The sequence below is a fragment of the Chlorocebus sabaeus genome, chromosome 9 (assembly GCF_047675955.1).
Source record: "Chlorocebus sabaeus isolate Y175 chromosome 9, mChlSab1.0.hap1, whole genome shotgun sequence".
In the NCBI taxonomy this organism is placed as follows: Eukaryota; Metazoa; Chordata; class Mammalia; order Primates; family Cercopithecidae; genus Chlorocebus; species Chlorocebus sabaeus.
This window is the reverse complement of record NC_132912.1, coordinates 70,492,474-70,514,958: the sequence shown is the minus strand read 5'-3', so window position 1 is coordinate 70,514,958 and position 22,485 is coordinate 70,492,474. Positions and strand designations below refer to the sequence as shown.

The 22,485-nt window shown below is 50.0% G+C and overlaps 1 protein-coding gene and 1 long non-coding RNA gene across 5 annotated transcripts in view; one reads left to right on the top strand and one right to left on the bottom strand.

Annotated features, from left to right (window-relative positions):
• The window catches only part of LOC103216065 (uncharacterized), a 91,933-nt gene extending 77,519 nt beyond the window's left edge, over window positions 1-14,414 (top strand). The window contains exons 34-38 of the mRNA XM_038009116.2: window positions 268-321; window positions 1,868-1,903; window positions 8,463-8,549; window positions 12,577-12,615; window positions 14,307-14,414. Coding sequence (XP_037865044.2) covers window positions 268-321; window positions 1,868-1,903; window positions 8,463-8,549; window positions 12,577-12,615; window positions 14,307-14,309 — 219 coding nt within the window. The 3' untranslated portion in view covers window positions 14,310-14,414. The remainder of the gene's footprint in view (window positions 1-267; window positions 322-1,867; window positions 1,904-8,462; window positions 8,550-12,576; window positions 12,616-14,306) is intronic.
• Window positions 14,415-20,330: 5,916 nt separating this feature from the next.
• LOC103216066 (uncharacterized) overlaps window positions 20,331-22,485 on the bottom strand; it is an 81,284-nt gene continuing 79,129 nt past the window's right edge. For all 4 annotated transcript variants that reach the window (XR_005244138.2, XR_012093985.1, XR_012093984.1 and 1 more), the window contains one exon: window positions 20,331-20,439. This is a non-coding gene — a long non-coding RNA (uncharacterized lncRNA). The remainder of the gene's footprint in view (window positions 20,440-22,485) is intronic.

Below are 22,485 nucleotides of genomic sequence, written 5' to 3'. Positions count from 1 at the left end.
CTGCCTCAGGCCAGCCAGGCCCAGGACCCCACTGGTCATTCTGGGGGGCCTTGGGGGATAGGCTGTGCTGGAGGGAGAGTGAGGGAGGCTTCTGAGCCCCTTCCCCAAGGCAGTGTTCGCATCAGCAGCGCCCCACCTTTCCCACAGCCCTTGCTTCCCGGAGGGCTCTTGAGGGGACTGGAGAGGTTTCTTGTGTTTCATACCAAAGTAGAAAATGGCAAGTTACCACGTCTGGGAGGATTCATGCATTTCTTTCTCCCATTTCAGGGCAGCAAAGGAGACCCTGGGATGACAGGACCAACGGGAGCAGCTGGGCTTCCTGTGAGTCTCTTGGGATCAGAGGTTCCTCTCCTCCCACCCCTGCCCCCATTAGAAACACCCAGGGGCAGTTGGGCATGGTGGCTCATGCCTGTAACCCCAGCACTTTGGGAGGCTGAGGCAGGCGGATCACGAGGTCAGGAGATAGAGATTATCCTGGCCAACATGGTGAAACCCTGTCTCTACTAAAAATACAAAAATTAGCCAGGTGTGGTGGCACATGCCTGTAATCCCAGCTACTCAGAAGGCTGAGGCAGGAGAATCGCTTGAAGCCAGGAACTGGAGGTTGCAGTGAGCCAAGATCGCACCACTGCACTCCAGCCTGGGTGAACGACCAAGACTCCACCTCAAAAAAGCAAACACCCAGGGCCTGGAGCAGCACAAATCCAGGGCGGAGGGAGAACTCTCATTTCCATGACAGAGGAAGCTGCCAAGAGGCAACTGGTGATGGGCTAGCACTGTGCTGTGAGAGGACCAGGGCCTCTGCCACGTGGACCCTGTAATGGGATGTGAGCCCCTCCCACTGTGTTAAGTGCAGCCTGGCCTCAGTAATGAGTGTGCCGTGGCCCCTGCCCTCAGGAGGGGCAGAATCAAATCCAGACCCCTGTGATAGGAGAGGCTTCATGAGCGGAGCAGCTTCCCAGGGGAGCTGGGCCTTGCAGGGGACACCTGGCTTTCCATCGCAGCACGCTTTCCTACCACTTTGTTACAGAAGTTGGGTGTCTGCCTGCAAGAGCCCATACCTTAGTTTCCCATCCACTGGAGGCTGTGTGTGTTGGCCAGGTACGCACATCTGGTCCAGGCTTATCTCATGCTAAATTCCCCTAGCTATAGAATGAACAGCATTTTGCACCTTGAAAAGAGGGTCTAGCAAGAGCCTGGCAGGAAAGCCTTGGGAACTCCCCTCTGCCAAGAGCATTCCTGGCCCCCTGCAAGCGCATCCTCAGAACTGACCCTTCACCTGAGGTAGTGACCTCGGGAGAACCCAGTCACAGTGCAGGACCTGGGCTGGAGAGGCGAGAAAACCAGAACTGTGTTCTCTCTTTTTTTTTGAGATGGAGTCTCACTCTGTCGCCAGGCTGGAGTGCAGTGGCATGATCTCGGTTCACTGCAACCTCCGCCTCCCAGGTTCAAGCGATTCTCCTGCCTCAGCCTCTAGAGTAGCTCAGACTACAGGTGCCCACCACCACGCCCAGCTAATTTTTTTTGTATTTTTCGTAGAGACAGGCTTTCACCTTCTTGGTCAGAATGGTTTCAATCTCTTGACCTCGTGATCCTCCTGCCTCAGCCTCCCAAAGTGCTGGGATTATAGGCGTGAGTCACCGCGCCCGGCCTGAAGTGTGTTCTTGGCTTTGCCCAGAACTCATCATTTGCCTCTAGGTCAAGTTTTCTGAGCGATTTGCTTCTGTCCCCTTTCTGTATAATGGGAATAATTAAACCTGTTTCCGGTGAGTGAGGCATCGGGAGTTTGATGAGCCTGGAAGAAAGCACTGTACAGCCGGCCTGTGTGTCCTCATTAACATGCCTTTGTTCCTCTGATCTCTTGCAGGGTTTACATGGACCACCTGGGGACAAGGGAAACCGGGTGAGTCTGAGCGCCCGCACTCGCACTCTGGTTACTAATGTCTTCATGCTGGGGTGGAATGATCAGTCGGTGATTCCTGACCAACATAGCAAACAGTTTTTCCTGATAAGTCACGCTAAATTGAAAGGCTTTACAAGCAGGGCCTTAACCCGTGGCATGTATGGAGCCCAGGGCCTGATCCTCACATGGAAGCACGTATTTTTCCACACAGCAAGGAGAGACTGAATCCCACGGCAGCCACCAGCTTAGCATTGCTATCCAGCAACAAGAGCCATGTGTCCAGCTCTTTCTAGGTTTCCCTGATCGTGGGCCCCTATATGATCACTTTAGATCCATTGCTACCTTGTCCTCGCCTTCTGAAACTTGGTTTTGCCAGGCATTCCGGGCCACTGGTGAGAGAGAAAATAAATTCCAGCTCCAAGAACAAGCAGACAGCTGTTGGAAGCAGCCAACCCTTTTTAAAAATATTACAGCCGGCCGGGCGCGATGGCTCAAGCCTGTAATCCCAGCACTTTGGGAGGCCGAGACGGGTGGATCACGAGGTCAGGAGATCGAGACCATCCTGGCTAACACGGTGAAACCCCGTCTCTACTAAAAACACAAAAAACTAGCCGGGCGAGGTGGCGGGCGCCTGTAGTCCTCGCTACTCGGGAGGCTGAGGCAGGAGAATGGCGTAAACCCTGGAGGCGGAGCTTGCAGTGAGCTGAGATCCGGCCACTGCACTCCAGCCCAGGCGACAGAGCAAGTCTCCGTCTCAAAAAAAAAAAAAAAAAAAAAAAAATATTACAGCCACTATTTCTCTTGGAAAGAGTTGGCAGGGCTCTGAAAGGACATGTGCCTTCTCAGACTCTTGCTGTCCCTTTGGTTTCTGCCATCGTCGCCAGGACACACTTACCAAATGCCCATGGCACCCACAGCCACGTAATAGGCTGTAGCACCTGTCACGACCTTCAGCATTTGGGCCCAGCAGGGAGAATTTCACTACATTTGACCAAGAGATGGCCTTTGGGTTCCCCTCTGGAGGGTCTCATCTGCTGCCGCATCGTGCGGCTTCCTGGAGTTGGGGGCACACCCCCTACAAGCCAAGTATGTCTTCTAGCAGGTCCTAAAATCCCAGGCACTTAGAGGAGAAGGAACAGATGGAGAAACAAGGCCCAGACAATGATTATGTGTTCTGGGTTCCCATGGAGAGTTAGAGGCAGAGCACACGGTCTCCAGAACCCAGGTCTTTTGGCTGATCTTTGCACACTGACGCCATGTTCATGCACAGAAAGTGCGCAAATGCCTGTGCTCATCTGACAAGAGTGAATTCCATTCTCTTCAATTCAAGATCTATTTACTGAGCACTCCCATTTTCCTAAGTGCTCTTCACTGGCAGCTGGTCAAAAGCAACTCAGTTTGTCCCTCATCTTCTATAAACAAGAGGGAGCAGCAGCGCCACCCCTGCCCATGGGAAGACCAGGTCTGGAAACCGCCAGAATAAACAGACCTGCTTCCAGATGCTCTAAGGCACACTGTAAAGGACTTTCCTCAGTGTGACATCAAAGGATTTAGGCTTCTAAAATCTTTGATCATTCCACCTCTTCATTGGCGTCCTAACTTCCTTTCAAATGTCTTTCTGACGTGTTCTAGTTTTCTTTATTAAATTCAATTAGTATTTTCTAAACCTCCTTCTTCAGACTTTTTCAGTTGGCTGGAGACACTGAGCCGCCTGAAGGCTGCAAAATCAGCCCTTCGAGGGACGGTGATCATGTTGCTCTACAGGTGGAGGCAGGACAAGTACCCTTGTCACACACAGAGGGAGGGAGGGGGCTGGCGACTCTGATGCTGCAGCAGCTGAGGTTATCGAGTCATCCGTGGAGGCCCCAGGAATCAGTGGGAAAGTATGTCTATTCCCCCTCCCCTTCCTGACGTTTGACACACTTTCCTCCATCCCCTTTACAAATTAGGAATGTGTCCCTTAGTAAAAGTCAAGTTCAGAAAACAGTGAGGTGGCATGCACCTTTCTTTCGCGCACACCATGAAGAGCCAATTGACTTATTCCCAAAGAGCAGGTTTCCAACTCCAGGGCAGGTTGTTCTCTTCATTCCAGGGATTTGGCTCTCAGGATGCCCGAATGTCCTGAAAGAGTCCCCTGTCTGTCTTGCCTCCCCATTCTGACCTTTTTTTCTTTTTCTTTGAGATGGAGTCTTGCTCTTTCACCAGGCTGGAGTGCACTGGTGCGATCTCGGCTCACTGCAACCTCCGCCCCCCGGGTTCGAGCGATTCCCCTGCCTTAGCCTCCTGAGTAGCTGGGACTACAGCTGTGCACCACCACACCTGGCTAATTTTTTTTTTTTTTTAATTTTAGTAGAGACGGGGTTTCACCATGTTGGCCAGGCTGGTTTCGAACTCCTGACCTCAAGTGATCCGCCTGCCTCGGCCTCCCAAAGTGCTGGAATTACAGACATGAACCACCACGCCTGGCCCTGAGATTTGTTTTATCTTACAGTGAACCAAGATACAATCTTAAAAGTATGCTTCTCCATGTCCCACCAAAGGATGGCCTCAGAACCTGTTTCCTGTTCATGGAAGGAAAGTCCTTGTCATGATGGGCAAAGGCCCAGAGCCCCAGACCAGGAGCTTTCTAAGGACACACACGCCAGTGGAAAGAATATCCTGACCTTGTCACTAAGGGTGCTTCCCCTTTCCCCTAAGTAGCTCTGTGAATTCGGCCCAGGAGCCACCTTTAGGCTAAGAAATCAGTCAAAGGATAAAGGGTGGCATGAATCTGGCAATAAAATCATTCAGGAAAATTGGGTGTTACTGTGGAGCTGCCTGCAAACCAGCCAGCTGAAAAGGTCTGTGTGCATGCAGTGAGGCTGCTTCTGCTCTCTGAGATGCCCAACTTTGGGGGGTGAGGGGGTGCATGCATGTTTGTGTGTGTGCATGTGTGTGTGTGCATGTGCGTGTGTGCATGTGTGTGCATGTGCGTGTGTGCATGTGCGTGTGTGCATGTGTGTGTGTGCATGTGCGTGTGTGCATGTGTGTGTGTGCATGTCTGTGTGTGTATGTCTCACTTCCTAAGTCCGTCTTGTCTCCTCACCTCTTCCTCCTCCCCTATCTCTTTTGGCCTCTTCCTTTACTCCTTCACCCCCCAGATATGTTCATTCCATTATAATAATCCCACGTCCTTCATCCTTTCCCCTCTCCCTCACCAGCTTTCAGTTTATCTCCTCCAAAGTCCACTGTTAGACATTTACTTACGTTTTTAAGAAGCCTTTGCCCCTTGACTTTATTTGCCCCTTTATTCCTTACCAGCTACAGTTCCCTCTTTGTAATGGGTCTTTTGTGTCACTGTCTGGGAGTGGGAGGCAGGGAGAATGCAGGTGACATTACTACTCTAATAGCCTCAAAGGACACCAGATTTGGGGCAATTGTGCAGATTCTTAGAACACCATGTCCCATAGTGTCCGTTACCTGTTGTGAAAGTCTGGAACACGCCAACCCTCTGTTGCCCCGGGGTATCCTGGACCTGGGATCCCCCACTCTGGCAGATTTGCTGACTTTCTTCATTAGGAAATTGCTCATGACCCAGAGAATGAGGGGCCACCCTCCTGAGAGAGTTTACCAGGGGGCTTCCACACCCAGAGAGCTAGTGGTTCTGCTGGTCTACCATTTGGGGATGATTTGTGCCATGATGTTCTTGCTGGCAGACAAAACTTCAGGCCGATGGGAATATACCCAATATGTGCATACATATTTAAACACATGTCATTTTCTAAGTAAGGATTTGCATTTTCAGAACATTCATTTAGAATAATGCACTGGCAATTGCAGTCAACCTCCGAAATAGAGAAATTTGAATAATTTCTGAAGATCTGGAGAAACATCAAAAATATTATTTTGTTTGCTTGTTTGCTTGAGACAGAGTCTCGCTCTGTCACCCAGGCTGGAGTGCAGTTGCACAATCTTGACTCATTGCAACCTCTGCCTCCCCTGTTCAAGCAATTCTCCTGCCTCAGCCTCCCAAGTAGCTGGGACTACAGGCATGTGCCACCACACCTAGCTAATTTTTGTATTTTCAGTAGAGACAGGGTTTTGCTAGTCTCGAACTCCTGACCTCTGGTGATCTGCCTGCCTCGGCCTCCCAAAGTGCTGGGATTACAGACATGAGCCACCTCGCCCAGCCAAAAATATTCTTATCCTCTGCCTTCCTCTAATGAACACCTACCCTGCAGCCTTCCACTGCAGGAACACTGCACATGACAACCTCTGACCCCAACCTTTGGCTCCTATACTGGCTAAAAAGAAATCGTAACCATTATTATCATTATGAAGCAGCTGTCATTTACTTTGCACATACTATATGCCATTATAAAGCATTTAATGTGCACAAAGACCTCACAACATTTTTTTTCAGACAGAGTCTTGCTCTGTTGCCCAGGCTGGAGTGTAGTGGTGCAATCATGGTTTACTGCTGCCTTGAACTCCTGTCCTTGGCTCAAGTGATCTTCCTGCCTCATACTCCTGAGTAGCTAGGCCTACAGGGACATGCCACCACAACCGACTAATTTTTTTATTCTTTGCAAAAATGAGGTCTTGCTTTGTTGTCCAGGCTGGCCTCAAACTCCTGGCCTCAAGTGATCCTCCTGCCTTGGCCTCCCAAAGTGCTGGGATTATAGACATGAGCCACAATGCCCAGCCTCACAACAAATTTTTGAGGCAGGTACTACTGTACCCATTTTACAGGTAAAGAAACTAAGGCTCGAAGAAGTAGATTCACAAAGTCACACAGCCAACTGTCAGAACCAACTCTGACTTCAAGCCTTTGTTCTAATATGCTGCCCAGCCTTCAATGTCACCCTGGAGCGACACTGTTGAAGTCCCCAAGCATTAGATAATCCCCCTTCCATAGAGGAGGGGAGCTCCCAGGAAGACTCCCTAGGGGCATACTGGGCCCCCTTTTTAGGAAACACACATATAAAAATGCAAATGCAAATTCATTACAGAGGTGATGCTTCCCTTTTAAAAAGAATTCCCCACAGCCCTTCTTTAAATAGACTCTGACACATACAATACAGGATTCAATTTAGAAAAATGATGTTTACTGTAGCTTTTCAGAAACAAATGAATTCCTTAAACCAACATATTCATATACAAATAACTGTCTGACTTCAGACCAGGATGAAGCAGAGACACACATAGAACGGGAGAACCCAGTTGAGACCCAGGGGCCATCCGTGAGCTCTGGACACACACTTACATATGTGCACATGGACACACATGCGTACAGGCACACACATGTGTTCATGTGCCCAAGCACATACCCAGACACACTCAAACGTGCGCACACACACATATACACAAGCACATACCCGTATACTCATACATACGCATACACACACGTGCACAAGCACATACCCACACACACTCAAACGTGCACACAAACATATACACAAGCACATACCTGTATACTCATACATACATATACACATGTGCACAAGCACATACCCAGACACACTCAAACGTGTGCACACCCACATATACACAAGCATATACCCGTATACTCATACATACATACACACACGTGCACAAGCACATACCCAGACACACTCAAATGTGCACGTGCACACACATATACACAAGCACATACCTGTATACTCATACATACAGATACACATGCGTGCACAAGCACATACCCACACATACTCAAACGTGCGTACACACACATATACACAAGCCCATACCTGTCTACTCATACATACATATACACACACGTGCACAAGCACATACCCAGACACACTCAAACGTGCACACACACATATACACAAGCACATACATATATACTCATACATACATATACACACGTGCACAAGCACATACCCACACACTCAAACGTGCGTGCACACACACATATACACAAGCACATACCCATATACTCATACATACATATACACACACATGCACAAGCACATACCCACACACACTCAAACGTGCACACACACACACATATACACAAGCACATACCCATATACTCATACATACATATACACACACGTGCACAAGTACGTATGTGTATACACTCATACACGCTATGTTGACACACATCCCATGGCTCCAAGCAAAATCACCTTGCCTCCTAATAGAATGTCAAAGGGATAAACAATAATTGGGGGGGAAAAAAAGTTGTCACCCCAAAGCCTTTCAAAAATAGACCCTCAGAGAGAAGGAAGTTGGTCCCTAGCCACTGTGTTCAGCACAGACCCACCCTGGGCTTAGTATTAGCAAAACTGGCCACAAAAATCTTCGATCTGTGGTTCCCTCCACCTGCAGCTCTGAGCCCTCTGCCTGTCCTCCCTTCCCCTCCCACCCACCTTAGCCAAATTCTCAGGTTCCTGTGGGGTCGGGAGGAGGTAGGTATTCACTCCAAATCCTATGGGGGAGAATATCCTAATTTAAAGCCTCTTTTTCCCTGTTTAACTTTATTTATCTTTTTCTGTCTCTAACCTTAACACATGAATGATCCTAAAGTTTTGATGTTGTTTTTTTTTTCCCTGGACTAAACCATTATTTACAGGGGGAGAGGGGGAAGAAAGGCTCTAGAGGGCCTAAAGGGGATAAGGGAGACCAAGGAGCGCCTGGATTAGATGCCCCCTGCCCGTTGGTATGTTTTTGTTTATCACTTGCATTGTTCTGGTTTTTGTCCTTGAGGTTTGCAAGTTGGAAACAAAGAAGGCAAATAAACTAAGATGAGAACCAAATGTCTACACTGATGCTACCAAAATCTTTTCATTTGACCAGTGAAATTCTGCCCACTGTTGGAGTTGCTTTATAACCACAGCTGCAAGTAATTCTGGCTAAATCCCTTGCCTTTGAATCCTTTTCCTTTGAAGATGCACAGCAATTGATGTGTGGAAGTGAAGAAACCACTAGGAAAAGGATTTTCAGGGAAGGCCTCAACTCTTAGCTCCAGGATGGCTTTGGAAGCCAGTGTAGCATTTGTGAGCCACGGATTTGTCTTCTTCATTTCATGGCCATCTCTGTGGGCCAGCAGTTCAAGCTGTCTGAATCCTCACTTGGTCAGGATGCAGGACACCAGAGTTAGCGTCTCCTCAGGGCCACTGATGTCAAAACTGGGCAGAACAAACCCAGATGAGGGGCTTCTAATGCACAAGCTACCAACACTCACCAGCCATCCAGCTAAAACCTTTAAAGCTGCAGACCAGAGTCGGTAGTCAGACACCCCATGGGAAGCCTTCTCAAAACAGACAACAATTAATGATGAGGCACATCTGCTGGGTTTCTCAAGTGCTTTTCAATCCATTTGAAGGTTCTAAAAAAATATGATGCACTAAAGTTGAAGTTTGTCTGTGTTTACACTAAGTGAGTCTATAAAGAGAGTGGGATCAATGGAGAGGGGGCAGGTTGTACGTGTGCAAAGCTGAACTCTCCAGAGCACAAAGAGAGCACAAAAGCTGGATTTGGGAGGTGGGGGATCACCTGGGATTTAGCCGCTGTTTGTAGATGCCTCAAGGGTCCTGCATCCTGGCCAGGGTAGGACTGGGCCTCTCCACTCCATGGTTGGAGCGGGCCAGCCTTGACCTGAATAATCATCGTGGTTGGTTTTGTGAACAGGGACACCGAGGTTTTAAAGGAGAGAAAGGGGAGCCGGGGTTACCAGGGCTGGACGGACTGGATGCCCCATGCCCATTGGTATGGCATTGCCCTTGCTTGCCTGCATGGCCGATTTGGGCTTCCCCACGTGTGTGATTCATACTGCGTGCCTCCCCAGCCGCCCTCCACACTCCTCCTCCATCCCCCCCAGTATCCACTTCTCGCTTCTTCACTCTGTAAATACCCAGGGTCACCCTGCCTTGGCTAGTACTCTGGGGGCTCCCAGCCATGCCACCCTTTTGCATGCAAAGTTTACCAGGATGTTTCCTGGCTTCCTGCTGCAGCTACTTCTAAAGCACATCCACCTGATGCGAGCCAGACCTCCCACCCTGAAGTTGGCTTTGCCGCCTCTGATACTCATCTCCAAGCTGATTCCAGACAAAGCTGCCACCAGAGACCAGCTAGGAAAGTGGATTCTCTGGGACTGGTTCTCAGAACCATGACTTACTTCTTTTCCTTCAGGCAGTGCAGTTAGTTCAGAACGCACGGGCTGAACACCTAGCAAAACATGTGAATGAGATGCCTGTGTCAGCCCTGTGCCCCCTGCCCCCTCCATCGCATGATTTGGGGGACAGAATGGCATGATTACAGCGTGGACTGAGAAGCGCTAGAAGTGAGGTGGAGGAGGGGCCACCTGCCTGTTCTTCCAGGTTGGGTCGTGTGTCACTGCCCAGGTGACATCATCAGAACTAGGGGATGGTCCAGGATTAGGTTTTTGGATCCTAAAGGGTTTGTCCTTTTTGCTTAAATCTCCAAAGACATTACCAGACCCTTCCTTGTCCCTTTTTTTCATGGTCGGATGGCTTACTGAAGAGTCTGGGAGAGATGGAAAGGCCGAGAGTGCAGTTAAGGAGGAGGCAGGGAGACAGCTAAAGGCCCGTCTTCCAAGCACGTCCCAGGTGAAGTGGTAACAGTTTATTCCTGCCTGCCCGGTCCCTCTCTAGGCATGGACAGTCTAGGCCTCCATCCTCTTACTGCAAAAGAACCTGAAGGGAACACTTCACTCCAAGGCTCAAGGGGTTACTGCTCTCCCCAAATTTTCCCGATAGGTTTGGAGTTCAAGAGCTATTTTATCATACCAGTAACAAGATAATTTGGGGCCTCACATCCCAGCCCTGGGGTGACACAGGAATTCTCTTTGAACAAAAGAGGAAAAGATACAAGAAATTATGCTGTGTGACCCTGACAGGGGGCCGTAGAGCCCCTTGAAGGGCAGTAGGGACTTTTTAGGAGGAGCATAGGCAACAAAAGGAGAGTGCAGAGCAAGCAGGCGGTAGCATGCTTCCTGTCCCTGCTGGTCCTGCCAAACCCCGCGCTTGCAGCCTGCACAGCCACCTTTCTCAGTCGGGACCCTCCACCATCCACACAACAATGGGAATGCCACTCTGGCCCACAGAGGCTCCCTTGAGCACCGACCAGGTCTTCCCTCGGCCACAATCCACCCCCCGCCCCGCAATCTGGGCACCTTTAGTTCTGCCAGCAGCTGCCTTGGCCTCTCTGTTTCTCACCATACATTACTTTTCATTCTCTGCCTGCCCTGCCCTCCATACCCCGCTGCCACCATCCACACACCAATGGGAATGCCACTCTGGCCCGCAGAGGCTCCTCTCCCTCCCAGCATCCACGTGATGTGTGTCATACCGCACCGTGGCAGGCTGGGGAAGGGCACAGGGTCACCCTGAAACTGTGGAATGCACCACCTCCCCTTGCAATCCCCTCCCCAACCCAGAGGGGAAAATGAAGGTCATCCTAATTTGGCTCTTCATGTAAAATGGCATTTTCTTCCATAACATCCCATATCAATGTGTCATTTTTCTATTAAGTTCACTGGGGAAGTGTCTTCCCCTTGTTGTTTCTCACTCTGCCTCCTCCTCTGTGTTATTATGGACTTGGGGGGCAGGGGTAGCTACTACTCATGACTTCTACTACAAGATAACCAGACTTCCTAGGCCCTCCATATTGGGACCAATCCCTGCCCAATGCCAGGTGATGAGAGGTTTCAGCCCCTGGCGTGGGGGGATGTCATTAGACCGGGACAGCAGAGGACTCTCATTCCACAAGTGGCCTCAGGACTGAGCACTTGCTCTGGTCTCCTGAAGCCCCGTGTCCATCTCCTTTTCTGCCCTGCCTGTCTAGCAGACTTGGGCTGAAAACTAGATCTTTGCCCTTGGCCCAGCCTCGCCTTCCCCACCTGGTCTCTAGATTTCTAGATTCCCCACAGGGTATGCCAGCAAGGAGAGGATATGAGGGCCCAAGAAAACTCACGAAGGTTTGTGTCACCAAGGGCAGAACACGAACATCTTGAGGCTAAAGGGGCTGCATGGTTGCTACCAACAAAGGAGACTGACAGTGTGCAGTTGATTCCCATGTTGCTACTGCACTTCACCCCCAAATTCCCAGCAAGGCCTAAGGCTTCGCCAGGAACACTTGTCTTCTTGCCAAAGGCATCTCAGAGCCGTGCTGCAATACTCAGGAGGTTGCCTGTCCTTTCATGCTCCTCACCCCACCCCAGGATTGATCATCAGAGAAGGACTGTCCACATGTCCTCCTCCCTCTGCTTAGGAAGAGAGACAAATAAGAGAATGAGAAGGCTGGGAAGGCCCTTAGAGGTCACTTCAAGCAACTGCCCTTGCCAAGGTTTTATGGAGGAGGAAACTGAGGCTCCCTTGTGCTGAGTGGCTTGCCTGTGAGCAGCCAGCACTCCACAGGGCCACAGCAGAGACTGTTCCTTCATGACACTCAAGGACATCTCTGCTTGCTCGTCCCACAGGCGAGGACAGCCCCTATTGGCCTTGCACTGTAGCTGCATGTGACCTTAGCCAATAGGAAAATAGACGAATTTGTTTCCACCTCCTTCTGGGGTTCTGACCTGGAGTAGAGCAAAGAAATAGACAAGAGTGGGTGGACCACATCCTGATCAGCTGCCAAAATGTGTGTGGCCCTCGTTACCCCGGTCCTGCCCGCTTGGTGGACCACTGCAGGGAGTCTGAGCCCTCTGCCTTCCTTTCTCCTTGCAGGGCGAAGACGGCTTGCCAGTCCAAGGCTGCTGGAACAAGGTAAGGCTTCCCATCGGTTTGCATTGGGGCTCCATTCTCAACAGTGCCATAAAGCTTCCACAATTTCCATTCTGCCTTGCTACAGATGAGGCAGCAAGACACAGGTCAAAAAGTCACTGTCTCAAAGGCAGGGTGCCCATTAAACATCCCATACACTGCATGCTGTTAAAGAACATTTAAAAATGCTTCTTAGAACATCAGCAAACCCTACGCGGGATGTCCATGCAGCCACACAAGGTGACATCTTTATGCTTTGTGTGTTCAATGTACATAGTGTCTTTCCCCCAAGGAAATTCCCCAAGGAGTTCCAGACCATCACTCATAGAGCTCCTCTGAGGTCATTTATGCCACATGATGACATGTCTTAGATGTAGGACATCTCAGTTGCTTACACTCTGAATTCACATGCCACTGTGAGCTTCCCATTGGCTACGGTCACATGCAGCTACAGTGTAAGTTCATAGGAGCTGTGCTACTCACTTTACCACTCCCCTTGCATTTAAGCTGGCAGAGTTTCATGCCACAACACTGTGACCTGCAGCCCAATCTCTCCTGGGCTCCCCGAGTTCCTACCGACAATGAGTTTTCATTGATTCACACTGGCCTTAGCATTTGCCATCATTAGAGCAGTCTGACATCACAGGACTGTGCCCTTGCCTGTGATCACCCCATTCAACTATGGCTCCCCAGAGCACAGGGCTGCCCAGGCTGACAGGGGCCATCTGCTTGCTAACTAATCCAGAAGCCCCGCCTTGGTCCCCAGCAACGGTAGCAGTCGCTATGCTGCCCCATACCGTCTCCCTCCACCCTGCTTCTCACTCCAAGTCTTCTCACCAACCCCCACCACCATTGTCTCAAGGTTCATCCTCATAAAGGGTTGGAGACTCCAACCTGTTCAAGAATCTGTGCTCAATGAATCCAGTCCTATTCCAGTGACAGCAGAGTCACACTTACAATGAGATGAACAAACTCCCCTGTACTAAGATGCCAGAATCTCATTAGTGCACTGGGTTGGGTAAAAGTGGTGAAATCAACAAGACCCCAGGCTAACGCTGACCACCTTCTTGCCTGGATACCTGAAGCGCCCCCTAACCCAAGAAGGAAGAGCTCAACATGCAAGAGAGATGCCTCCCCAGAATCCGTCCCTGGAGCCTGGCCTCGTCCTCCTGCCAAGCTCCACCTAGACCTAGTTAAAGCACCACAAAAGCAGGTCAGAGGTGTCATAAGACCTCTGGACCCTTGCCCCCTAAAAAAAATTTCCTCTTTAAGGTTGCTGCCAATGGTTAGGAGATAGAAATGGTTGAGATCAGCAGGGGAAGAACAGCCACTACCAAGAGCTGCAATGTCTTGGAGAAGCAACCAGAGAGCTTCAAGACTACTCATTTACACTTTAAGTCCAATCTGGGACAAGGCAGGGGTTACAACAATCAGGCCTCCAAAGGCAGCAGAGAAAGAGAGTGCCCTCTAGTGACCACAAAGGGGATTCACAGAGAGGTGAACTTGGTTTCCACCCTTCAGGGAGCTAAGGTAGCCACCAGTTTCTTTCACCTAGGGGCTCAGGGTTCCCACAGTTCCCCTGTCCAGAAGTCCCACCCAACCTAGGACAAGATTTACCTCCCTTCCTACAAAGGAAATAAACCTCTGCAGACCCACTGAAACTAACAGAACATTGTTTTGTTTTTGTTTTGCAGTGATGCCTCTAACCTTGGATTGGCCTGTGTGTGTGTTTGTACATAGAATATTTATTTTTATACAGTTTTCACTTTTTGAAAATGCCAGAAGGATGATGCATCTTACAGATTATTAAAAAAGAAAGAAAAACCTGCATATTTTGTACAGAAAATATCAACCTCTTCCCTTTTCCCTTTTGTTTACAAGATGTTTTGTATAAACCTGTGTCTCTAATACACTTTTTGTTTGTGAGTATGGTCGTAATGTCTGCATGATATTTGTGCACACTTATTAAGTATTGAAGCTTAATAAATTATTGTGTCCTGGTGCCAAAGGGGGCCAGCCAGAACTGAGGTGCTGGCTAGCTCATGTGTGAATTCACATAAATGTAGAGGTCCATGATATTTGCTAAGCTAGGTGTGTCAAAGAGTATTTTAAACCCTTATGCATTTTCATTATTAAAAAAAAAAAATGAAACATGGCAATTCATGATCCTGATTAATCATTATATTAAATACATTCTCTCCTGTGAAAGCAGAAATTCCCAGAAGTAGGGGTTCTCAGAAGTATGGGGTAAGGTTTTGAAATGTGAAGTTCAACAAAGGGAGGGAGGGGGACTTTATTGAGCAATGTATGTTGTTACAGATCCCAAGTTTATCACAGTGCTTGCTGTGTAAGCATTTAGGTTCAGTTGTGCTAAGGGCCCCCAGAGTTTCAAAGGAGCCATTTGCTCTTGCTGTTGGGTTATGGTAGGTTTTTGCTTGTTTGTTTTGCTTTGTTTTGTTTTGAGCGACAGTCCCTAGTACCAGCTATTGCTAATCATGGCTGTTGACTTGATATGAGTTTGTGGGTTCACTCACAACTAGCATTTGAAGGAGCTTTGCCTCATCTGATGTTCCACTCCAGCAAAGGGCATTCAGAAAACATGCCTAGATCGGGGCTTGGGCTGGGCCAATCTGAAGTTGTTTTTATTTTTTTTAAGAAATAATGTCGTATTGCTTTCCATATTTAGTGCATTGCTTAGAAAAGGTCTCAGGAAACTAGTTTTAGTGACTAGTTAAGTCTTACCTACGGTGTAGCATACAGGTTTGTTATTAACTGTTTGACAACATAAATTCATGCTTCTAAAAGCTTGAAAACAACAAATTCCTCCAGTAGTTTACATACATCCCCATCTGGTTTACATTTTGCATTTTCTTTATACATCCTTTCTTCCTAGACAACGCAAGGGGAAATTTAACCTCAGACTCTGTCCACATGCTGTCACACAAAACTCTAAATTAGTGGGCTTCACAGTCATTAGACAGCCCCTGCCACGTGTGGGGATGAGGTCACACTCACAAGCATTCATGGTAATGAAATCACATGCAGCTCAGACCCAAAACGCCTATACCGACATTCTTACTCTAAACGTCACTAGGTTAGCTTAAAACTTGGACAACTTCCTCCTCTAAGTCTTGGCCAAGTTCCTCATTTGAAAAATGAAGCGAGTCTGGGCAACATAGTGAGACCCTCATCTCTACAAAAACATTTTTCAAAATTTAGCTGAGTGTGGTGGCACTCGCCTGTAGTCCCAGCTACTCCGGAGGCTGAGGTGGGAAGTTTGCTTGAGCCCAGGAGTCTGAGGCGGCAGTGAGCTATGATCGCACCACTGCACTCCAGCCTGGGCAACAGAGTGAGACCCTGCCTTAAAAGAAAAAAAAAAAGAAGAAGAAGGAGGAAAGAAAAAAGAAAGTGAAGCCATGCAGTAGTGAACAAGAGTTGATCTCTGTGGACACAAAGAGGGCTCATGTGAACCCAGGGATGCTTCTTGCTCTGGGCCAGATTCTCATGGCCCTGTAGCCCAGGGACAACTTCTCCAGCAGCCACGGAGTACTTTTAGAGGCCACAAAAATATTTTAATTCTTAACCTTTTTAAATGTAGAAAAAAAAAGTGAATGTATAACAATGAATCCAGCCAGGATTGTTTTTTGTCTTTCTACCAACATAATTGTAAAATATAATTTTTTCTATTTTTTTAATGGAGGAAGACAAAACTGCCCAGGGTCCCCAAAAGTCATAATGCAGCCCAGCCCACATCCTCTGCCCCTTAGAATTCACAGTCACCCTCACTGCAGGTGTCCCCATCTCCAGGACATACTCCTCCCCTCCCAGGCGAGGTCCCGAGCAATCAGGGTATGACCCCATTCTTCTAACCCCCTCCCTGATTCCCTTTCAGGCTCTGGCCAGGGAAATCACAGCTCACTGATGATCTCAGAATAGAGCAGAACATTCACTGGAACCCGGAAAGGGGAGATCCGGTGTTAGCTGAATATCCTGGGTAAATGGGCAAAGAAACCTCTTTTGTTACAGTCCTGAGGTTATTCATTTACTTATGACACTTCAGCTACTGCCACAAAGGATTCAAAGTCACAATAATCTATGTAATAAAATAGAAATGTGTGTAAAGAGAAGTTTAAAAGTTAGAGTCAAGGAAAACAAGTAGAGAGGAAACAGCGGTGGCTGGGAAGCCCAGGGGATGGGGAAGGTCCTGGCCATAACTGAGGCAGGGTCACACACATCACTTTAGGCCACCTAGTGGTCACAGAAAAAAAAAAAAGGCTCGGCCTGGTTTCAGAGCCCACACTGCCCTGCCCAGTGGGTTGCAGCCCCCCCGAGGTTTAGCCCTGTGTGTGTAAACACATTGTCTCCCCACACGGTTGTTGCTGACATAGTACTCAGCCAGGACCCAACCCTATTACTGGACTGCACCCCGGGCTCCTGACTTCAGGCCTCTGCCCCCAAGCCTCTCCACTTGAATCTTGGCTGTGTGTCAAATGCAGTACAGGGAGATGAGAAGTAAAAAGACACGTGGTCAAAGGGTTTGCACATAGCTGGGAGTCCATACTAACGCCCAGCAGACCAGGACAACCAGGCAAGAAGGAACAATCCAGTGATGGAATGGGAGATGCAGGTACGTTGCAGGAGGAACCAGGGAAAGGCCAGCTCTATGGACAGAGGCCACAGAGGGCTCACAGAGGAGAAAGACATGCTCTCTGTTTTGGAGGACATGCGGCACCTCCTGGTGAAAACTGCCTGCCCAGGGAGCCAGAGGTGCACCCAGCCCTGCCCACTGAGCATGTTGGTGAAAGTTCTTTGTAAATTGTAAGGCGCTGGGTCTTAAGGCCGTTTGTGTCCCGTGGTTCCTTTCTCATTCCAGTGCCTGTGGCTCTGTGCTCTGGCACAGCAGGACACATGCCCAGCATTGTCCACCTGGATACCTGCAAAGAATGAGCCAGTACCCCATGGGTGACAGTGTGACCGGGTCATCTGGGCCCAAATGGTGCCTCCCCAAGGCTGAGATTTATGTAGTTGTGGTTATGTGGGCCAAGGGAAGCCACAGCTTGCTGAGGGAAGAGGAGGCTCCTTCCACACATGCCCACTCCGCCCCATCTCAGCCCCACCCAATGCTGGCCTCCCTTCCCCGGCCCTGCCTTCACCTGGCAGAATGGGATAGGACGGAGCTGGGGAGGGTTGCCATTAGCCCACAAGAGGAGGAGGGCACTGGCCAACAAGTTCAGAGACTCAGCTTCTAGTTCTTTCTCTACCATTACCTTGCTGTGTTGCCTTGGGCACCTTACTCCAGGTCTGTTTCCCCAAGCGTCAAGTGAAGAACTTGGACATGGGTGACCTCCCTAAAATGTTCCAGCTCCGACACCCTGAGGCCCTCTGGCCCCACAGGCAGGCCACCTCCTGGGAGGATTGTGGAGGCTGGAGTACTCCGTGCCCCCCACCACCTAGAGTTATTTGGCTGCGACAGTATTATGCATGGCATTGGTTTTGCAAAACTGTGTGTGGCATGTGTGTGCTTTGTAACCCCGAATAACAAAACTCGGAGTAGGCCTGTGCCATCCAGGAGTAGGGTGAGTGGGGTCAGCTCGCCTTGGGGCAAGAACAGCTGTAGGGCTTGTTTCTCACATTGGTCTCAACACTGAGGATGTATCAGAGAGAAAGCAATACAGCACTGGCCACCTGACACACGCGGGAATCCCCAAGCCCCCACAAACGTTCAGGGACACTGCACCGGCATGGGGAGGCCCACCCACCTCCCTCCTTTCAGGCCCTCTGTGTCCCTCCCATGCACCACCCCACACACTCCCCCAGCATGTCTCTCCTCTTGCCCTGGACTTGGACACATTGTCAGCCAGCTCGAGACGTTGAGCACCCAAGACTCCACATCATTTCAAAAAAAAAGAGCAGGCTCCCTGTGAGTGTTCAGAAAAGAGGACACCACACCAAGATGTGGAGCAGAGAAGGAAAGCAAGGGCAGGAGCAGCTGTTCACCCCTCAAAGGAGCAGAACTCCCAAGGGGTCGCTGAAGCAGGATGCCCCTCACTGCGGTGAAGGAAGCAGGAGGATGGTGCAGGGAGGGGAGCCACGTCTTAGCCACTCAGGCAGCATTCAGTGCAGTTCACATGCAAAGTGATCTCTGTCTGCTAGAAAAGTTCATCTCTGAGAACAGCCAAGCACCTGTGGAAGGAGACTCAGAGGGAGGTAGAGGGCCACGGCCCCCTGCACCCCCAGGGCCTTCCCCAGCGGGCCCACCTCCTTTCCAAGGCCTGCCACTCGCCCTGCGCACGCACTCTGCTGTCCCTCCACACGCTTGCCCGAGCCAGGCCCTTACCTGCAGATGCCATTGCTTCTTATCTGCCTCCTTTCAAGGCCCAGCTCAGATCCCATGACCCTGGAAAGACAGTTCTGGGCTTCTCAGTTGGTGGAGTCTCTCCTCCCTGCAACTGTCTGGAACTCAGTGTTCTTTTCTTCTTCCACTTTATGTGAGAGTGTGCAAAGGGGCTCTTCCATTTTTGATAGTGAACTCTTAAAGGGCAGGAACTTTCTTACTCCCAGGCTCAGGAGGGACCTAGCTCAGTGTTTCCCCTACAATCCAGCCATCGACGGGGGCTCATACACATCTACCACTTGCTGAGTTATCAGCCAGCTTCATTAAGCAGCTGCTGTGTGCAGACACTGTGCTTCCTGCCAGGCTGGGAAGGAGAGGGAAGAGGCCCCTAGGACTGTAAGACCCAGCTCCTCCAGGAGTTTCGCCAGAGCACACCAAAGAGCACACTCCTCCACCCTCCAGGAGCTTCACCAGAACCACCACCCATCAGGGACGAGTGTGCTAAGTGCTAAGTGAGGGGTGCAGCCAGCTAGGGCACGACTGCTGAGGACAGAAGCTCCTACGGTGGCCAGTGTGGACAGAATGAGCAGAGGACTGAGTCAGCTGGGAGGGGTGTTACAAAGCAGAGACAGAGGAGCTGGTCCTGCATGCAGGCAGTCCCCACCCTGGGCTCAAGCTCCTTTCCTCGATAGAACCTTCCAGTGAGCTCGAGCCTGGGCCACGTTCGCTTCTCAGGTAGGGGAGGACAAGTGGGATGGTGATGGAAGGAAGAGGGTAGAGAGAGCACCTCCGAACTCTGAGGGGCTGGGAGTCTGGCAGCCAGTGGCTGGGGGCAGGGGATGTCCTGGTCAGGGAGGCACCCCCGGACGCGCCGATCACCAGAGAGCTTCCTTCTCAAATGCTCCTTCTCTATACCTCCTCAAGGGCCAGAGTCCTTGGTTAGTCGCCAAGAAGTGAAGCCAGCAAGCCCAGAGCCTTGGGGAAAGCGCCTTGCCTTGGAGGAGGGAGGTGGAGAAGCTGCCCCGGACGGAGAGTTGCCGGCCGAATCCTTCCAGGGGATACCTGGTTTGAGGGAATGATCAGAGTGTGTTGTGACCTCAGGAGTGCATGGATGGGCCTCTGTCCTCTCCTAGGGCTAGAGCTCAGCCAGGAAAGCCAAGGCCCCCGCATCCGCACACCTCCAGCTCTTGTGGCCTGCTGAGGTGTCTGCTGCAGCCCCAGCCAGGGCCCTCTGCTGTTGCTGCAATTTTGAGGGCTCTCGGACTCCTCTTGCTCATGAAGAATTGTGGTTCTGTGAGCAACCTCTCTGCAGAAGGGGATGTCAGCACCATCCTGCTCTGACTTGGAAAGCCTCCTCCCAAGGCAGGCTAGGCAGCTGTCACCTCTCCCACTTCTTCTCAACAGAGTTCCTTCAGTTTCCTTCGGTGCTGCCACCATCAACCCTGTTACTTCCTGGGCTCTTTCCAGTGTCATAAGCGGACGAATGTACCAAGCTGGAAAAGCAAGGAGTGTTTGTATTAGAAAGGACGGAACTGCAACATAGCGGAGCAGAGAAGCCCGGGAGCGAGACCGGCTGGCCGTGCTGGGCGCCTGGGCTGGTCCTCAGAACCAAGAGCCTCACACATCTAGTCCGGTGCCCAGAGGTGCCCCAGCCAGTACGAAACTGACACGGATGGAGGCAGCAGTCTATGTAGTTTCAGGAGGGTCTGAAGTAAGCCCTCTTCCTTTAGGAAAATTGTTGAAGGGACAGTGGCTGGAAATTAACCACCTTACATCTCCCTTTGTCATGACACTCAAACCACCTTGCTGCCTGCTTCTTCAATGAACAGAATGACCATGTTTTCTTGTTCTATCCAGGACATTTTGCAAGTAAGAAGGGCCCTGGTAGTCATTAGGCTGTGACAGCAGATGTCAACCTGGCAAAACAGCAGGTGGTCACAGTAACAATGACCCAATACCCACGTCATCCTCCAGCCCTTCCAGGCCAAGCTCTGGCAACAGCTCAGTCCCTCCTGGTGCCTTGTAGCTGCAGCCATTCACCGATGACCTCAGGTGTCCACAGGGCCAGATGGACATTGTGTGGAGAACAAAGGTGAACATGCCCCTGTTCTCACCTCCATGCACCTCAGGGAGTGGGATATGATCAGAACACAAATGACAACTCTCACCGAAGGCAGGACAGACGGCCAGGGGAAGGCAGAAATGAAGGGCAGGGGACATTCAAAGGAAAGAAAGATCTTGAATAAACAAACATTTGGAGGGAGATTTTCCCTGAGACTATTTTAAGATGGAGAGGCTCGGTCGCCAGGGTTACCAGGCCATTCTGGTGGTTTGACTTTAAATTTTGGGATTCTGACTTTAAATTCATAACAGCATCTTTCCTCGGCCCTGGTGGGTTAAAGAAAATACTTTAGAGCAAATTTAGTATTTTCTCCCATTCATAGTATCTGGCCCACAAGGCTTGTGGGTTAAAGTACACTCCTGATCTTCACTTGATAACCTCATCTCTCTCCTCCCTTGGTGCTTATTGTAAAGTAGGAACAGCAGCCTCATTACATGGGGAGGAGCAGTATGTCCAGGGCTGCAAACAAATTGCACAGGTCCATCGCAGCCCCATTAGGGTCAAGGGCACATGTGTATGACTGGATGCGGCAAAAGTCATAACTGATACACCCAGATGGTGATCCAGATGTGATGTGAGGCTCAGTGGGTACTTAGAGATTTTTCACAGCCAGGTTAACCAGTTGCCCAACCCTCCTGCCCTTCCCAGGGCATGGCAGAAATAAAAGGCATCCCTATTTAAAACAACACACACGTGAATGGGTTTGAGGACTCCAGATGACTCACAGGATCCTGTACATTTGTATATAATCAAATGGTCTTCATCTCCTGCTAGCAAACCACCCTGCTCTAAACCTACAACAGTCGAAGAAGACAAACCCATCGTGACCACCTGCTAAGAAGACACAGCCCGGTCCAAGGGTTCACTGCAAGATTACAAATGCAGTGAAACTGCTTTTGCTAAGAGACATTTTTCTTGCGCTCCACTCATTCCAAAGACGAAGCATTTTATTGCAAAGTCTGCCAAAATAAATGTGCCTGCAACTCCCCCAGCCAGTGGGAAAGCACTCGGGTTGGGATGGGAGTAAGGAGATCGGGTGCTTGCTCCGGCCGCAGCGTGCTAGCAGAGTGACCGTAGGCAAGTGCCTCCCACGCTCTGAGCCTCCAGTCCCTCATGTGTGACCTGGGGCAGGCACTACCTACCTCCCAGGTGATGTGAGGGCTATCTCCGTGGAAGCACTTGGAACACGGTAAAGAGCCGTGCAAAGGCTAGACAATGTGATTGCTAGTGTTTGCTGTTCAGAAAAAAAAAAAAAAAAAAAAAAAAAAAAAACTTGCTTTTCATAGACAAACCTCAATTAAATGAAATCACTTGAGGAATGGTTCATTAAAATTTCTGGTACAATTAGGTTCAAAGAAAGAGGCCCTCCTTGGAGGCGTGAAGAAGGCCTGACTGACAAACATTGTGGACACTGAGT